This window comes from Falco punctatus, assembly GCF_963210335.1.
Source record: "Falco punctatus genome assembly, chromosome: 2".
In the NCBI taxonomy this organism is placed as follows: Eukaryota; Metazoa; Chordata; class Aves; order Falconiformes; family Falconidae; genus Falco; species Falco punctatus.
The window spans coordinates 72,258,545-72,271,773 of NC_137581.1; the positions used below are offsets into that span (position 1 = coordinate 72,258,545).

Consider the following 13,229-nt stretch of genomic DNA (forward strand, 5'->3'; position numbering starts at 1 on the left):
CTATACAAGCAGAGGCACTGCAGAGGACCCTGGATAGGGATGTGAAACCTTATGAGTGGTCCTGGGCAAACAGGGGAGAAACGCAGAAAAATCACTTCATGCTTTGAGACTACCTTCATAAATAGAAGTAAGCAAGATCAAAATCCTTAGGGGATACATGTAATACCTCTTAATGCCAGGAGAAGCCTCGGAAAATATTGAATTGGGCCACGTTCAACTGAAACAAATATTTTCCCAAGACAAATTATGAAGGAGCTCATAATCTGCCTGCTCAGTGATTGAGAAGAAGCCAGCAAAAGTGGGCTTTTATATTTCTTCTGCTAATTACTATCTATTGCTATCTTTCTGTGACCACTCTGGATTCAGTTCTCATATCTTTACTCACAATGGCTACGGTCTTCCTCAGTAATTGTTTCCACTGAAAGCATGCATATAGAAGGTAATTCAGAGAATCTGTGTATTGTCTTCAGTCTTCCCCAACACATTCCGGTGAACACTGCTGAAGAGACTAGTCAGGCTGTACATCCTTGTTTCTGCTTAGATACTCACTCAGTGTCATGGAAGCTTTAAGAACATTTCATTACAAAATTTATATAGAAGACACATTGTTAATGCTACCTTTAATTTAAATCCCCAAATGACAAGCTGAACATCTGTGAAACACAAACAGAACAATCCACAAGCCCATTATTGCTGTATCACCATCTTTTTTGTACAGGGGCTTGACTTCCAAAAGGTCTGTTGGCTATCACTCTATACTACTTAAGACTGTACTGCAGTCTCAAAGGTCCTGGCAACCAAGATTTTGATTTGATAGACATTCTGTCTTTCTAAAACATATCACCAGAAGACTATGGGTGAAGAGATAACCTGTGCTATGAGCAGCACATGCCCATAGAAAGAATTTTAGCAAGAACAGTTCAGACCTTTCTTTTTAGGGTTATCATTGGCTCTGCCTCAGACACTCCCATATGACTAATCATATCAATTATGCAGGTTTTAAGGCTTTGGGGTAAATAACATGAAGGGAAACTGACAGAGCTGAGAAACTAAAATAAACAATGCAAATAAAAAAGTATTAGTGTGAACTTAAGAGTATCTTTTGCCCTAAATATGCAGAAAAATAAGCAAGGAATTATGCTTTGTTAAATCAACTACACTTTAAACTTTAACTTCATGTCTAGTACTCTGTATTCCAGTTTCCATTTACACCTTTCAACCACAGTTTCAAAAACTTGAGGTGTTTGGAAAAATAATAATCCGTTGTATGTGTTAACTACACATTGTCCCTTGAAAACCTGCTGACGAATGACCTGCAGAAGAACTTCCATTATTCAAAACAATAATTATTAATTAAACAACTTGAGCTGTTGTTAGCAGCTCATCACACTTTCACTCATAGCTGGTAAGCAGCTGGTCAAAAGAAGTAATTGCTTTTAGATAAAGAGGTTTACTCATGGGATCACAGAGAAAGTTCTATTCAGTCTAAACTGGGACATCCCACTTTCTCTTGGCAATGGAATGTCCATGGAAATGTGCAGATGACAAACTACATTTAAATTGTGTTTAACAACAAAGCAACAGTTTAGTATCACTACCGAGCTAAAGATAAGATTGAGGGTGATAAAAGCAGGAATTACTGAGGCATTGTTTCTCTTGGTGTTCCACTGTGCTCCCACCACCTTTACGCATTCTATCTGCAGTATACAAAAATAAAATGATCTGCTCTCCTCCCACATTTCAGTTTCCAAAAACAAATTAGGAACACAGGTTTATTTTAAGGACCCTTTCTCCAAACGTTGTCGTTGGAGGATCCATTGTTTATCTAGAGAAAAAAAAAAAAAAAGAAGACAGGTTTAAAGTGATAAATTTAAAATTGTACCTGAAGAACTCCATGAAAGAGAAGCCATAACCATGCTGTTCAGCAATTCCTGCACAAACAACATTCGCAGATGCTCCAATCAATGTTCCATTACCTGCAGTTCAGAAAACAAATACCAGTTTATAGTTGTGCTTTGTTTTTTACTCTTCCTCTGTTTATTCTGTGCTAAAGTCCCAAGACATACTAGTTAGAATAGAAAAATCAATTTCTGTTGCATAGGCCTGAAAAACACACGGACAGTGTCTCCACATCCTATAAATAGCTTCATGCTTTGAAAGATAAGCCTGGTATTATCCTCTGATTCTACACAAGCCAGAAAAAAAGGGAAGGAGCATAACACCAATCTAGCAGTTGTCAAAATGACACCAGAGACTTGCATTCAGATACACTTACTGATTTTTTGTTTTACATGCAAGAAGTTGCCATAAGATGAGCTGAAAACAAAGGGCAAGATAGTTTGAGGATGCTAAGAAACCTGCATGCCTTTTTTCCTTACACAAACTTGACATTGACAAATTAGTGTCTTTTTTTACAGAGAGGGTAACTAATAGCTAAGAATTATTTTTTTTAACAGAAATTTAAAACAAAATAAGTGGGACAGTGGAATCTGCTTCCCATCTCTCTACTAAGGCAAAAGAATCACTACAGATACAAGGTTTTCTTACCAAACAACAATAGTTCTTTAATACATAAAGGAACATAACTTTATTCAGTGAACTTTACCAAATTACATTATACAAGTCCCCTTAGGAGAGGAACACACCAAAGGAAAATTATATGCCATGTTTACAAAGTACATCTATCCTCTTGAAGGAACCGCATACTTCTCCTAAGCCTTTCCAGCGTCAGTAAACTGTCAGTAATCTAGCAATGTAGAGTAGTTAGGTATTTAGAGCTCATAAAGACTACCCTATTTTCTATAGCTTTCCCATGAGTCATGCCTCAGACTTAAGAAATGCTGTATACTTGACTTCCACAAAACAGATGTCTTCAGCAAATGTTTCTGATCTAAGGCATAACTTAGGAAGTGACAGTGACTCCTATATTCTGTTCCTTAACTGAAATTTTGAACAAAAGAGGTAACAATCTAGGAGACTTTTTAATATATATATTATGGCATGTCATTTATTTTGCCTTATATCACTACATTAACAATCCATTATTCTAAGCACAAGTCTTTCTTTGCTCCTATCGGCATATAGTTACTCTTCTCATTTTGGCCCTGTTAAACGTCACTGCTCAGTGGAGACTCTTCTAGTCTGACTTTGAGAGAAACAGATCAGAAGGCAATCAATGCTCTAGTTAATTGTTTAGACTTAGTAAAGTCAGGTCACCCAGATAACAGTTTACCAAAGAACAGGCAGGTCAGAAAAGTAGAAGGATTATTCCCCTAAGGATTTACACATGGTACCCATATGGCCTTGTGCACCTGGAAGTGCACACAAGATGAGTAGGCTTCTAAAAATATTCTTAAAAATTAATAGAACACTCTTAAATTCAAATAAAATTAAGTGAGTTCAGAAGTAAGGAAAAGGAGAGAAAAGATGTGATGTGGAGGGGACATTGGAGGAAGGAAGATCTTCCTCTTCTAATAAAATAAAGGGTAGGAGAAAGAGCTTGATTGAGATAATTTTGATCCCAGTTTGGATTCAAAGCTGTGCCAGTGTCAGTGGATACTGAGATACTAGTCATTCTAGGGACAGAGCAACTACTGTGATAAACAACTAAACCCCAAAAAGTCATTCAGGACTTTTTTTTTTTTTTTTTTTTAAGTTGATCTAATGAAATCCAAAGCTTTCTAAGAAAAAGCCCTTGCGTGGCCTATATTTTTCTAATCGAGTCTGAAGAGGAAGCATGATTCTTATTTGTCCCAGGATGGTCAGTTTTTATCAACACAAAATAGGCTGTAAACTGAAATTTTCATGCTGGAGTAGACATCTGAACATGAATGTCTGTTGTCTCAGGTGAATGGCCTAAACAACACTTAATAAGACCAGAAGACTTGAGTTTGTTTTCTCATCAGCAGCCTCAAACAGCTCTTGGGCTGATCCCACTATGGAACAAGAAAGCAGCTGAAATCTTACAGACAATGTGAGATGAGGGAAGCATCCCCTCCCATTCCCTGCCATCCCAAACTGACATTTTTTTTTTCATATATTTCATTGTCTCTCTTTTTTTCATTATTCCTATTCTTTTTCTGCTCTGAGCTATGCTAAGTGAGCTGCATCCTTCTTGCCCTGTTAAGGTTTTGGTATTGCAAAGGAGTTGGAGCTGGGTGCACAGGTCCTCTCTGTCTAGGAGGAGCTCCGCTGATATTAGCTGAACTGCACATCACTAGAAGGGTATATCCCTACAGATCATAAAAGCATTGTGGAGCATCCTCATGAGACACCAAGAGCTATTTGTGACCTAGGCTTCTTATCACACACACTGTGTATCACACAGTGGATCATGTACATGCTTCAGGTGTGGAGAGAAAAGATAACTAAACTCACAAGAAGACCAGAAACCTTTAAAAACTAGCATCTAGCACTGGTCATTAGAAACTGCACAGCTCATTTCCCTTGCCCTCTCTTGGCCTCAAAGCATATTTTAGTTACTTTAATGCATGTTTAAAGATATGAAATGGAACTTGGAACATCAGCGTTCCTAGTAGGCTCTGGCATGAGATAGCCAAGACACAAAGCATGTGGCTTAATGTTAAAACAGACCAAATGAATACAGCTCATGTTATTACAGAAGTCAGGCAGGAACACTTCGTAAATTTTCGATTCCAAAACTAATCAGTAGTGTACAACCTCCAAATATTTCATAAGAGGTTTCTGCTTTATGTGTAGCACATCAGATATCACCGTCAGAATAATATTACCGTAGACAAGGAATATAGCTCTGACTTCAAATTAAAGAAACAGGACTGAAACGGCAATTGTCCCATGGCTGTGACTAGATACAGTTGAGATCTCCAAACAGCACATGCTGTCCTATGCTGTACATGGGCTATAGTAATGCCTTCACATAATGAAGTATTACAGAATGCTTCGGCAGTGAATTGATTTCCCCAAGTAGATTTCACTTGAAAAGAAATTGTCACCTTAAATGTTATCTGAAAGGAGCAGCATTCCTTTTTCATTTGTTCAGAATGTGTGTGCGGTTTAATTAAGTACTGGCTCAGCAGGCTTCAAATAGCTACACTGAAATTAACAGCAGAGGCAAACTTTTGTTTCTCCTCCCAGGAACATGTCTCCACAGCAGACATTTAATTCAGTAGTGAAACAGCAACACTACAACCTCTGAATCATGGAAAACCCAAGACTAAGCTAATGTACATGGAAACCTACACACATTAAATTAATTCCAATTGATATAATGAACAATAAGTATTTTGTAGGATTTCACCCAATCTTGACTTCATCTTCACATCATCTTCAATCTTAAGAATAATTAAGCTTATAAATCATAGCAGACACTCTTGCTTGTTTGTATGCTCAAAATGTAATAACACAATGGTGAACTACATAAAATAATAATGTTGCAATAACCAATCTGTTTTGATGACTCCTAATATAACTCTTTTTGATAACTGTTACTGTAACTCATCCTTTATCACAAGGCAGATGGTTATTAAGAAACTGGATTAATTACAAAGAATTTAGTATTATATTTCTAGTATCTGTAGTGTGTGATATGTATGAGGTAAGCCATACATTTTATCCTGCATATTTATTCTGCCTTTTATTCTTGGCAGACTATGTGCATTATTGTCAATACTACCTACGCTTAATAACTCATAAGCACAAAATCAGGAAAGACCTTTTTCACAATGCAAAAAGAAATTCTCATTTTGAGGTGTGATCATAGAAAGATACAGACATGTCACTTAAAGAGCTGCTGCTGCCTAGGCTACAGAAAAGAAAATGCCAGAGGAATCCTCATGGATCATACTCTTTTTCCATGGACCTGTCCTAGCTTTACACAATCAATGGAAGCACAGTAGAAGGTCTTCCTTCTACTGCTTCTGTCCAGAAAAGGTGACACAAAAGTATTTTTTCTGATATTTCTCAAGGCAAATTACTTTGAATGTCTTTAGAGAATGTGAAATCAACTCAAAGTATAAGAAAGTATTAAAAGTTTTAGTTAAGAATAAATCTACCAAGAAAGATTCAAAACCAAAACCTACAGATCAAAATGTGTCTTTGCATCTCCAGCTAACTTAGAGGTACAAGCAGGTAGATGCTGACAAGCCTGATTTGATACCTGCAGTAGCTACCAGCCCTGCTTCTTCCAGCCTTCTAGTTCCATTTGTAGCTATGTCTCAACCCAGTGTTCAGCTGTTACCCTCTGCCACATTGCTCCTGCAGAGACCGCAAAATTCAAACTCAGAACCTGCACACTACATGTAATGCACCTCCCTTGGCCCAGATAGCCTCTCCCTCGGTAAAAGTGTTTGCCCGGGTGACTAACCTGCAATGCACTGAAAATCAGTGTTGGGAGAACTGATTAAGCTTATTAAAGGAAGGGGCTAGAAAACTGGGGTAGAATCGTAACAAGAAAAGGGAGAGAGTTTGTATCGATAACATGTTCCCTCTCACTTTAAGCCTCATTCTCAGTTGTTGATTTTCACTTGTCAGCAGCACATCTATTATATCTAAATAGCATTAGTTCTCAGGAGTCCCTTTGGTATTGCCCCCTCAAGAGCAAGCCTAACCCTTGAGTTTGTTGCATTAATATGTTTGCCAGGAGAACCACCTCAGACTGCCTGGCAGGATTAGTGTTTATTACACAAAGCACTGAGAAATCAAAGGGAAGGGATTATCACTAATAAAGCTATTTGGCCTAGCGTGAGCAGCCTTCATAAACAGTAACTTTCCCAAACATAAAGGACATAGCACCTTGTGCAATAGCAAGCTTAAAAGTGGATTGCTTACAGAAAGGTCTTGCTTTGTTGTGAACATTACAGACCACCTTCCCCTCCATGTGTCCTGATGGTGGATGGGGATCCACAGTCTAACCAACAGACTTTCTGCATTTTCTCTTCCCTGTGGCTAGCTAATGCAGAAGAAATAAAAGACTACCCTGTTTTCATGTCAGCATAAGCCCTGAAAACATCTTTTCCCTTGGCCTGGGACAAACACCTGTGACAGGCCAAGTTTTACCAGGGCACAGCTGTTTGCACTGCTTTGTCCCAGGCAAGGGTTCTCACTCTGGAACCAAGAGTTTGCTACGGAGTCATGAATAATCTTAGAATGAGGATTCCCAGCCCTGCTTTTTGCTGTAATCAAACCACCTCATTACACTGTCAAAGCAGAACTTGCTGAAGGGATCCAGCCCCTTGCTTTCCATCCGTTTTCAAAAGAAAACTGTGCAGACTCCCATAGGCTTTACATCATTAAATAGAGGCAGGCTGACGCGTGCGGCTTCCTTTCCATAGCACATTCTATTTCTCTACTTAAAGCACAAACTGAGCAAACGAAACCAAACCAGCTGCAGAAGCAAACACTGAACAATTATGGATTTTATAAGCCTTACAGGAGACAGCCTTCATAGCTTTCAGAAATTTTCTGTTTCACACAAAACTAATCCAGATTTGCTTCATTAAACAAAGCCATTTATATTCATCTGTTAAATGCCAACAATTCTTGGGTACCTTTTAATATTTTATATGTGTAAAAATTAACAAGCCTTGGATAATCAAACTTTGCAGTCAATAAAGAGCTACAGAATCAAAGCCAATTAAACTATTAATAGTCCTTAAATAACAAGGAACCTCAATCATAGGCAGTACAGGGCTGAAGGCATGCATGAACTCATTCAACACTGTTATGTGTTAGAGATTGCAGGCTTATGGTATCAACACTTTTTAATTTACTGATTTGAAAACATTTTGAATAGGATGTTTCTGCACAAATGCATACACCTTTAATCAGGTGAACTTTATCATTTTTTATCACCCCTACTATACCATCAGCAGGACAGTTACTGTATTTCACTAGTCAATGTTTATTGGTCCCCTTTTGCTATGAGAGTAAAAGGTGAAAGTTAAATTTGTCACTTTTCTACCAGAAGTGTGAAATAAATAAGGCAGGTTGCTGAATGTCCTGCACTTGTTACTTTAATGACATAAAGAAATCCATAAGCTTCTTTCAAATTCAGACATCTGCAAAAAAGACATAAAACCTGAGGTGATCGCTAAAGTCTCCTCTCTCCTCAAAGTCAATTTACCCAATACAAGGGTAAAATAAACTAGTATAACAAGGGATAGTGTCAGCAGTGTACTCTGACATGCCATTCCATCGTGTCCTGAAACACATATTGAAGTAGATTCCATTTAAAGCTTTCAATGCTGCACAGAAATCCCAGTTTGCACATTTTTTTATCTCTGATTTTTAGATTCAGAGGATAAAACTATGTCAGCCTAATTTCACAGTTTCTCCACACGTGGCACTATTAGGGACGAAATACTGAGAAATAGTTTCATGTTTAGAAACCTGGCATAAAAGTACATTACTCAACTTCTATGATATCTTAATTGGAAGCTGAGCAGACCAAGAAAACACCATTAAAAAAAAAAGCGTCCCTCCATTAAGTTATTTTAGAATATCCAGCTGCTTTAAATTCAGATTCTGACTTTAATCAAATTGACTTTCAATTGGAGCCTACTTGTTATGTTTTTCTATGGTTCAAGTGTCTTTTAAAAACAGTTTCACAGCTCCTGCTAGTGTCCTTCTTTGGTTTAGGTGTGCTAACTGCAGGTGTACTAGAAATATTTATTAATAGATGTATAAATTACATCTAGGGCACAATTATAACTTTCTTTGTGTCATACAGAGTGTCAGATTCATCAATATAAATAAATATGAATATTGAAGACTGAAGGTTTTTTCCTCCTCTCTGCTGCAGCACTCAAGGTGCAGAAAAGGGGTTATTTTCTGGAAACTGCAGAGGAAGGAAAGTAGATAGTCCAGTATTATCTTCTGCACTTAAGTGTTTTGAAACTTGCTATAGCTTCCCTGTCTTGTTCTGTCTGATAGTCTGGCTTCTACCTTTTAACTACCTTCTAACCTGCTGACAACTATGCAGAGTCCGTATTCTTGTATTGCAGCAACTCACCAATACAACATAATGAGTTTGTATATTCTATATAATTCTGAAAACAGAAGTGGTGAAGGCTTCTAGAAGAAACCTTCTGTAATTTATGATAAACAAATGCACAAAGCAAGTAAATAGTATTAAACAAAACTCCACATATGTTTTGTAGGAGTCTCCAATGTCATCGCTGATCATTATCCTATCTCTAATTTGCAGAATTTTATAGCATGCTGTTATTTCATCCAGATTGAAAACCATTGATACAAGCATTTCAAATTCATCAGTAATGCAAGCATTATAATCCAGTGATCTTGATGTTTGGTCTAAATTTCTTTTCTAAATCAATGTAAAATAGAACAGAATTCTACCTAGTACACATAGCTCTTTTCCTTTTCATTTAAAAATCAAAGATTTACCATGCAAAATGTAAATCCTCATCAATACAGCTGAAACAGCATCCATTACTTCATATTTCCCCCTTAATAACACACGTACAGCTATATATGCATGTCTGCTAAAGTAACTCTTTCCAAGCTTAGAAAAATGTCCTTGCTGAGGAAAGTCGACCATGTTCAATATGGTTGATTTTTCCATATTAACTCAATATCTTAAAGCCAAGCAGGCCTGTGATACTGCCTTAATACAGACAAAAGGACATCTGTCAAATGTACACACTGTTTTAGCTGGGTTTACATTTTACATTCACAACTTTCTTCTGTGTATCTTCAATGCCACAGAGGACTTATCTTCGGTAGTCTTAAAGACTAGAGAATCTCCTTTATCTGCGGGGACTCTAGTAATGAGCCTGGCTCTGACACCAAGGACTTGACAGCGCTGCTGGGCTTGAAGCAGTCATACTGAAAAAGCATGAAGATGGCACACTGTTTGAATGTCATGAAAGAGCCAAGGAAAACAGCAGCTGGATTTCTATAGAAGGTTAAAGATTCTGACTGTTCCAGAAATCAGGAAGAGGACAGTCTGGGCACTCAAATACTAATAGAGACAAAAGATTCCTTGTGCTTATATCTGATGATGCTGTTCTTCATGCTACAAAAAACCCCTTCCATTTAACACCTGAATAAGCTCTTCATTAAGAACAAGCATGGAGTACTGCCATTTAATGGACAGCAATCACAGTTTAAGTCCACGGCACTCATTTCCATCATTGCAAACATCATACAAACACTGCAAAGCATACTCAGGAAGTAAATTAGACATTAAAGACATACAAAATACCGACTGTATTTTGCTTGTAGATCTGTACAATTTAGAGGCATAATACTGCTAAAGACTCCATCGAGGTCTTTAAAGAAAAACTGTGAGACATTTTCTAAATTTCCTTATTTGTTTTGCCTGCCTTTCAAGGTCAGGAGCAGCAACTTCCTTTTCCTTTTCAAAGATCTCAAGTCACTCTCATTCCCTACAATACTACCCTTTGATTTGGATTATGAGTTTTATATCCATAGAAAATGATACTTATCTAAATCAGGGCTGGCTCACCCAGAAGACACAAAACTGAGCCCCAGGATTTCTCATCATTAAAAGACTGCTGTAGAAACAATACAGACTTTCAATATCAGTTTCCTGGTTAAAATCAAGCTGAAGTAGGTATATTCTCTCCACTAAAATTTTTTTCTACTGTTTCAGTTACACATTGTATACAAGAATTAAGTTCAAAACCAAAGCTAAATAGTGCTGCTCTTAGATAAATGCTATATTTTTACACCATACATCCAGTACTTCATAGACTTTTTGAATCTTTCAAATTGAAAAGTGTTATACAAACTTGATCTGTTGTAACTATAAAAGAAATTAAAAGGATTTAGAGTTGAGCTTTTAAAATAATATTAATTATTATATATTTTTAATATATTTTAAGTTTTATTGAAGACTATCACTTTTCCTTCATATTGAAATGAATGATGGTTGGTTTAGAAATATAAACAATATTTCTGGGTTTATACCTTCAGTGTGTCTGAAGCTTTACAACTAGTTTAGGATTTTATTGAGCAGAAAGAGCAGGAATAATAAATCAATGATACTCCACTGTGCAAGGCACCACCTGTGTCAAGGGACCTAAGGAAGGGTGCCAAGAGACAGAATAGCTGTAGCACTGCACCACAGAGAGAAATTCCACTGTTCAGCGACACTGTGGGCTGCACTGCTTTAATAGCTGCAATTAGCACATTGTCCTGTAGATAATGGATTTTATTCACACCTGGGTTTCGACCCTGTAAGGTTAGAAGAAAAGTGCCAGCAGCCCCCCCTCCTTACTTGAAGTAGAGCCTACAACTGAGATTGTGTGGCCAGAATAACACAGCTGCAGGCATCCTAGAGATTGCTTTTTTCCACAGAATTGTGACAATGATGACTTTCAGGTGTCATCCTCCAAAAGAAAATACAGAGAAGAAAAGCAGTGCAAAACTATACACTGTAAAAAATATCCCCTTCGGACCACAGTAATAGTCACTGCAGCAGAGAAATACTTTTTGCACTTTTCTGCGCTAGCAACTAAGAACTCAGAAGGTAAGGACTTTCAGATATGAATTCAATCTTTTTTTTCTTGCTTTTGTCAAAAACATACTTTTTATAAATCATGAAAAAAAGAAACAGATAAAAAACAAATAAATGCCAGCTCTTTAAATGTCAAATGTACAAAAGCCCTTCAAAGCTTTTAACTATAACTGAAAAGCTCAGTAAAGAACCTAGTTCTACACAACTCAACAGTCTTAACAGGTGGATTTCTGACTGTGCACTTACTCAAATTGAGTTGAATTCATATTTCATGTTATTTTAAAACTCATGAGCCAATAGAAGTTGTGCAATTAAAGCACCTTTTGTTCTGAAATTGCTGTAGCTAGCAATCTTCATTTGTCCTCTAAAATTTCAGAGCAGCATTCCCTAGACACAATTGGAAGGTCTACATACAGCTTAGTCTCAAGAGTTACCATAATTCCATCATGTACTAGAATAGGAAGCATTAATGAATAAAGCATTATTCAATGTCCTCTCGTGCAAAAGAAATACAGATACAGATTTATCAGAACACCACAGAAAACAAGTGAAGTTACATCCTCGTTTATTTCCTTTAGTTCCTTTTAAATTTCCTGCTTGTTTTCCCTTCATGGTCAAAATGTAATTGAAATACTGGCAGATAGTACGTAAAAAAACCCATAAGCAATAAAATTTTTCTAACTACTTAGTTAGCCTGACTACTAATGCTCAAACAGATGTGAACTAATAGGGTCGTTCAGCATTCAGAAGAGTTGACAAACCAAAAGGCCCAAAGCCCCTAATTCATTTGACCTGTCTCTGGGCGCCCCTCTCAGCTACTGCCGTTCTGTGCATAAGGGGCTCCGATGTGCTCTGCAGACAGCATCTGCCAATTTCAGAGGATCAATAAACATCTGCCTCCTGGACATGTCAGTACCCCCATCACCAAAAAGGGAGGCTGGGGCAGCCAGACTTCTAACTTACAACTTAAGTTTTTAAAGAGGGCTGGGACAAATATAAACATAGATTTCCAAAACCAGATCCTCTGAAAACATATGTTTCTTTTTTAACCATGTAAGATTGACATGACCTAAGCAAGAAAACATCTGCCAGAAAAGAACTGGCAAACTCCAAGGAAGACCCAAAGATTTCAAAACTCTGACCATCTCACCAGGAACTGCCCAAGGTCATCACTGCCCTTGGCTTCCTCGATTAAGAGACAGGATTTTTATCTCTTCTCACCTTCAGAGACCCATTTTACAAAGCAAGGAGCATCTATGCAATATTCAGTTAATCCTTATCTGAGCCTAATGCCATGAAAGACACAAATTTAATAGCAGCAACTCTTTGGGGAGACACTGCTGAAGATGGCAACAAGTTTGCAGTTATACTGGCAAAGGTGTCTTCATGTTGCTTGAGACTGACCCAACCCTTTTTTCATTTCCAGGACAACAGCTAAAGCAACAAAGGAAAATTACTGTCTATTCTCATCCTATCACCTTCCAAACCCGTAGCTGCCTGTGCACTTCATGACAGTAGAAAAAAGTAATTGCACCCACTGGAAAATTTTCGGGACAAAATGTTGCACACCATTTTCCAAGGCAGGCACAAATGCTGATGCTCCCTTCACAGACACATAAGCATACAGCAGTGTTTATCCTGAATCCCAGAAATGCTATCAAATAACCAGAACTGAAGCTCTGCATTATGTAGTGAACAAGTAACCCTAAAATATGATGATAAAATTTATTATTTCATCAGACTTTTC

General features: G+C 37.5%; 1 protein-coding gene across 1 annotated transcript in view; it reads right to left on the reverse strand.

Moving 5' to 3' along the window:
- Positions 1 to 13,229, reverse strand: part of OCA2 (OCA2 melanosomal transmembrane protein) — a 226,847-nt gene that overhangs the window by 63,336 nt on the left and 150,282 nt on the right. The window contains exon 23 of the mRNA XM_080377365.1: positions 1,883 to 1,976. Within this exon, the coding sequence (XP_080233491.1) occupies positions 1,883 to 1,976 (94 nt within the window). The remainder of the gene's footprint in view (positions 1 to 1,882; positions 1,977 to 13,229) is intronic.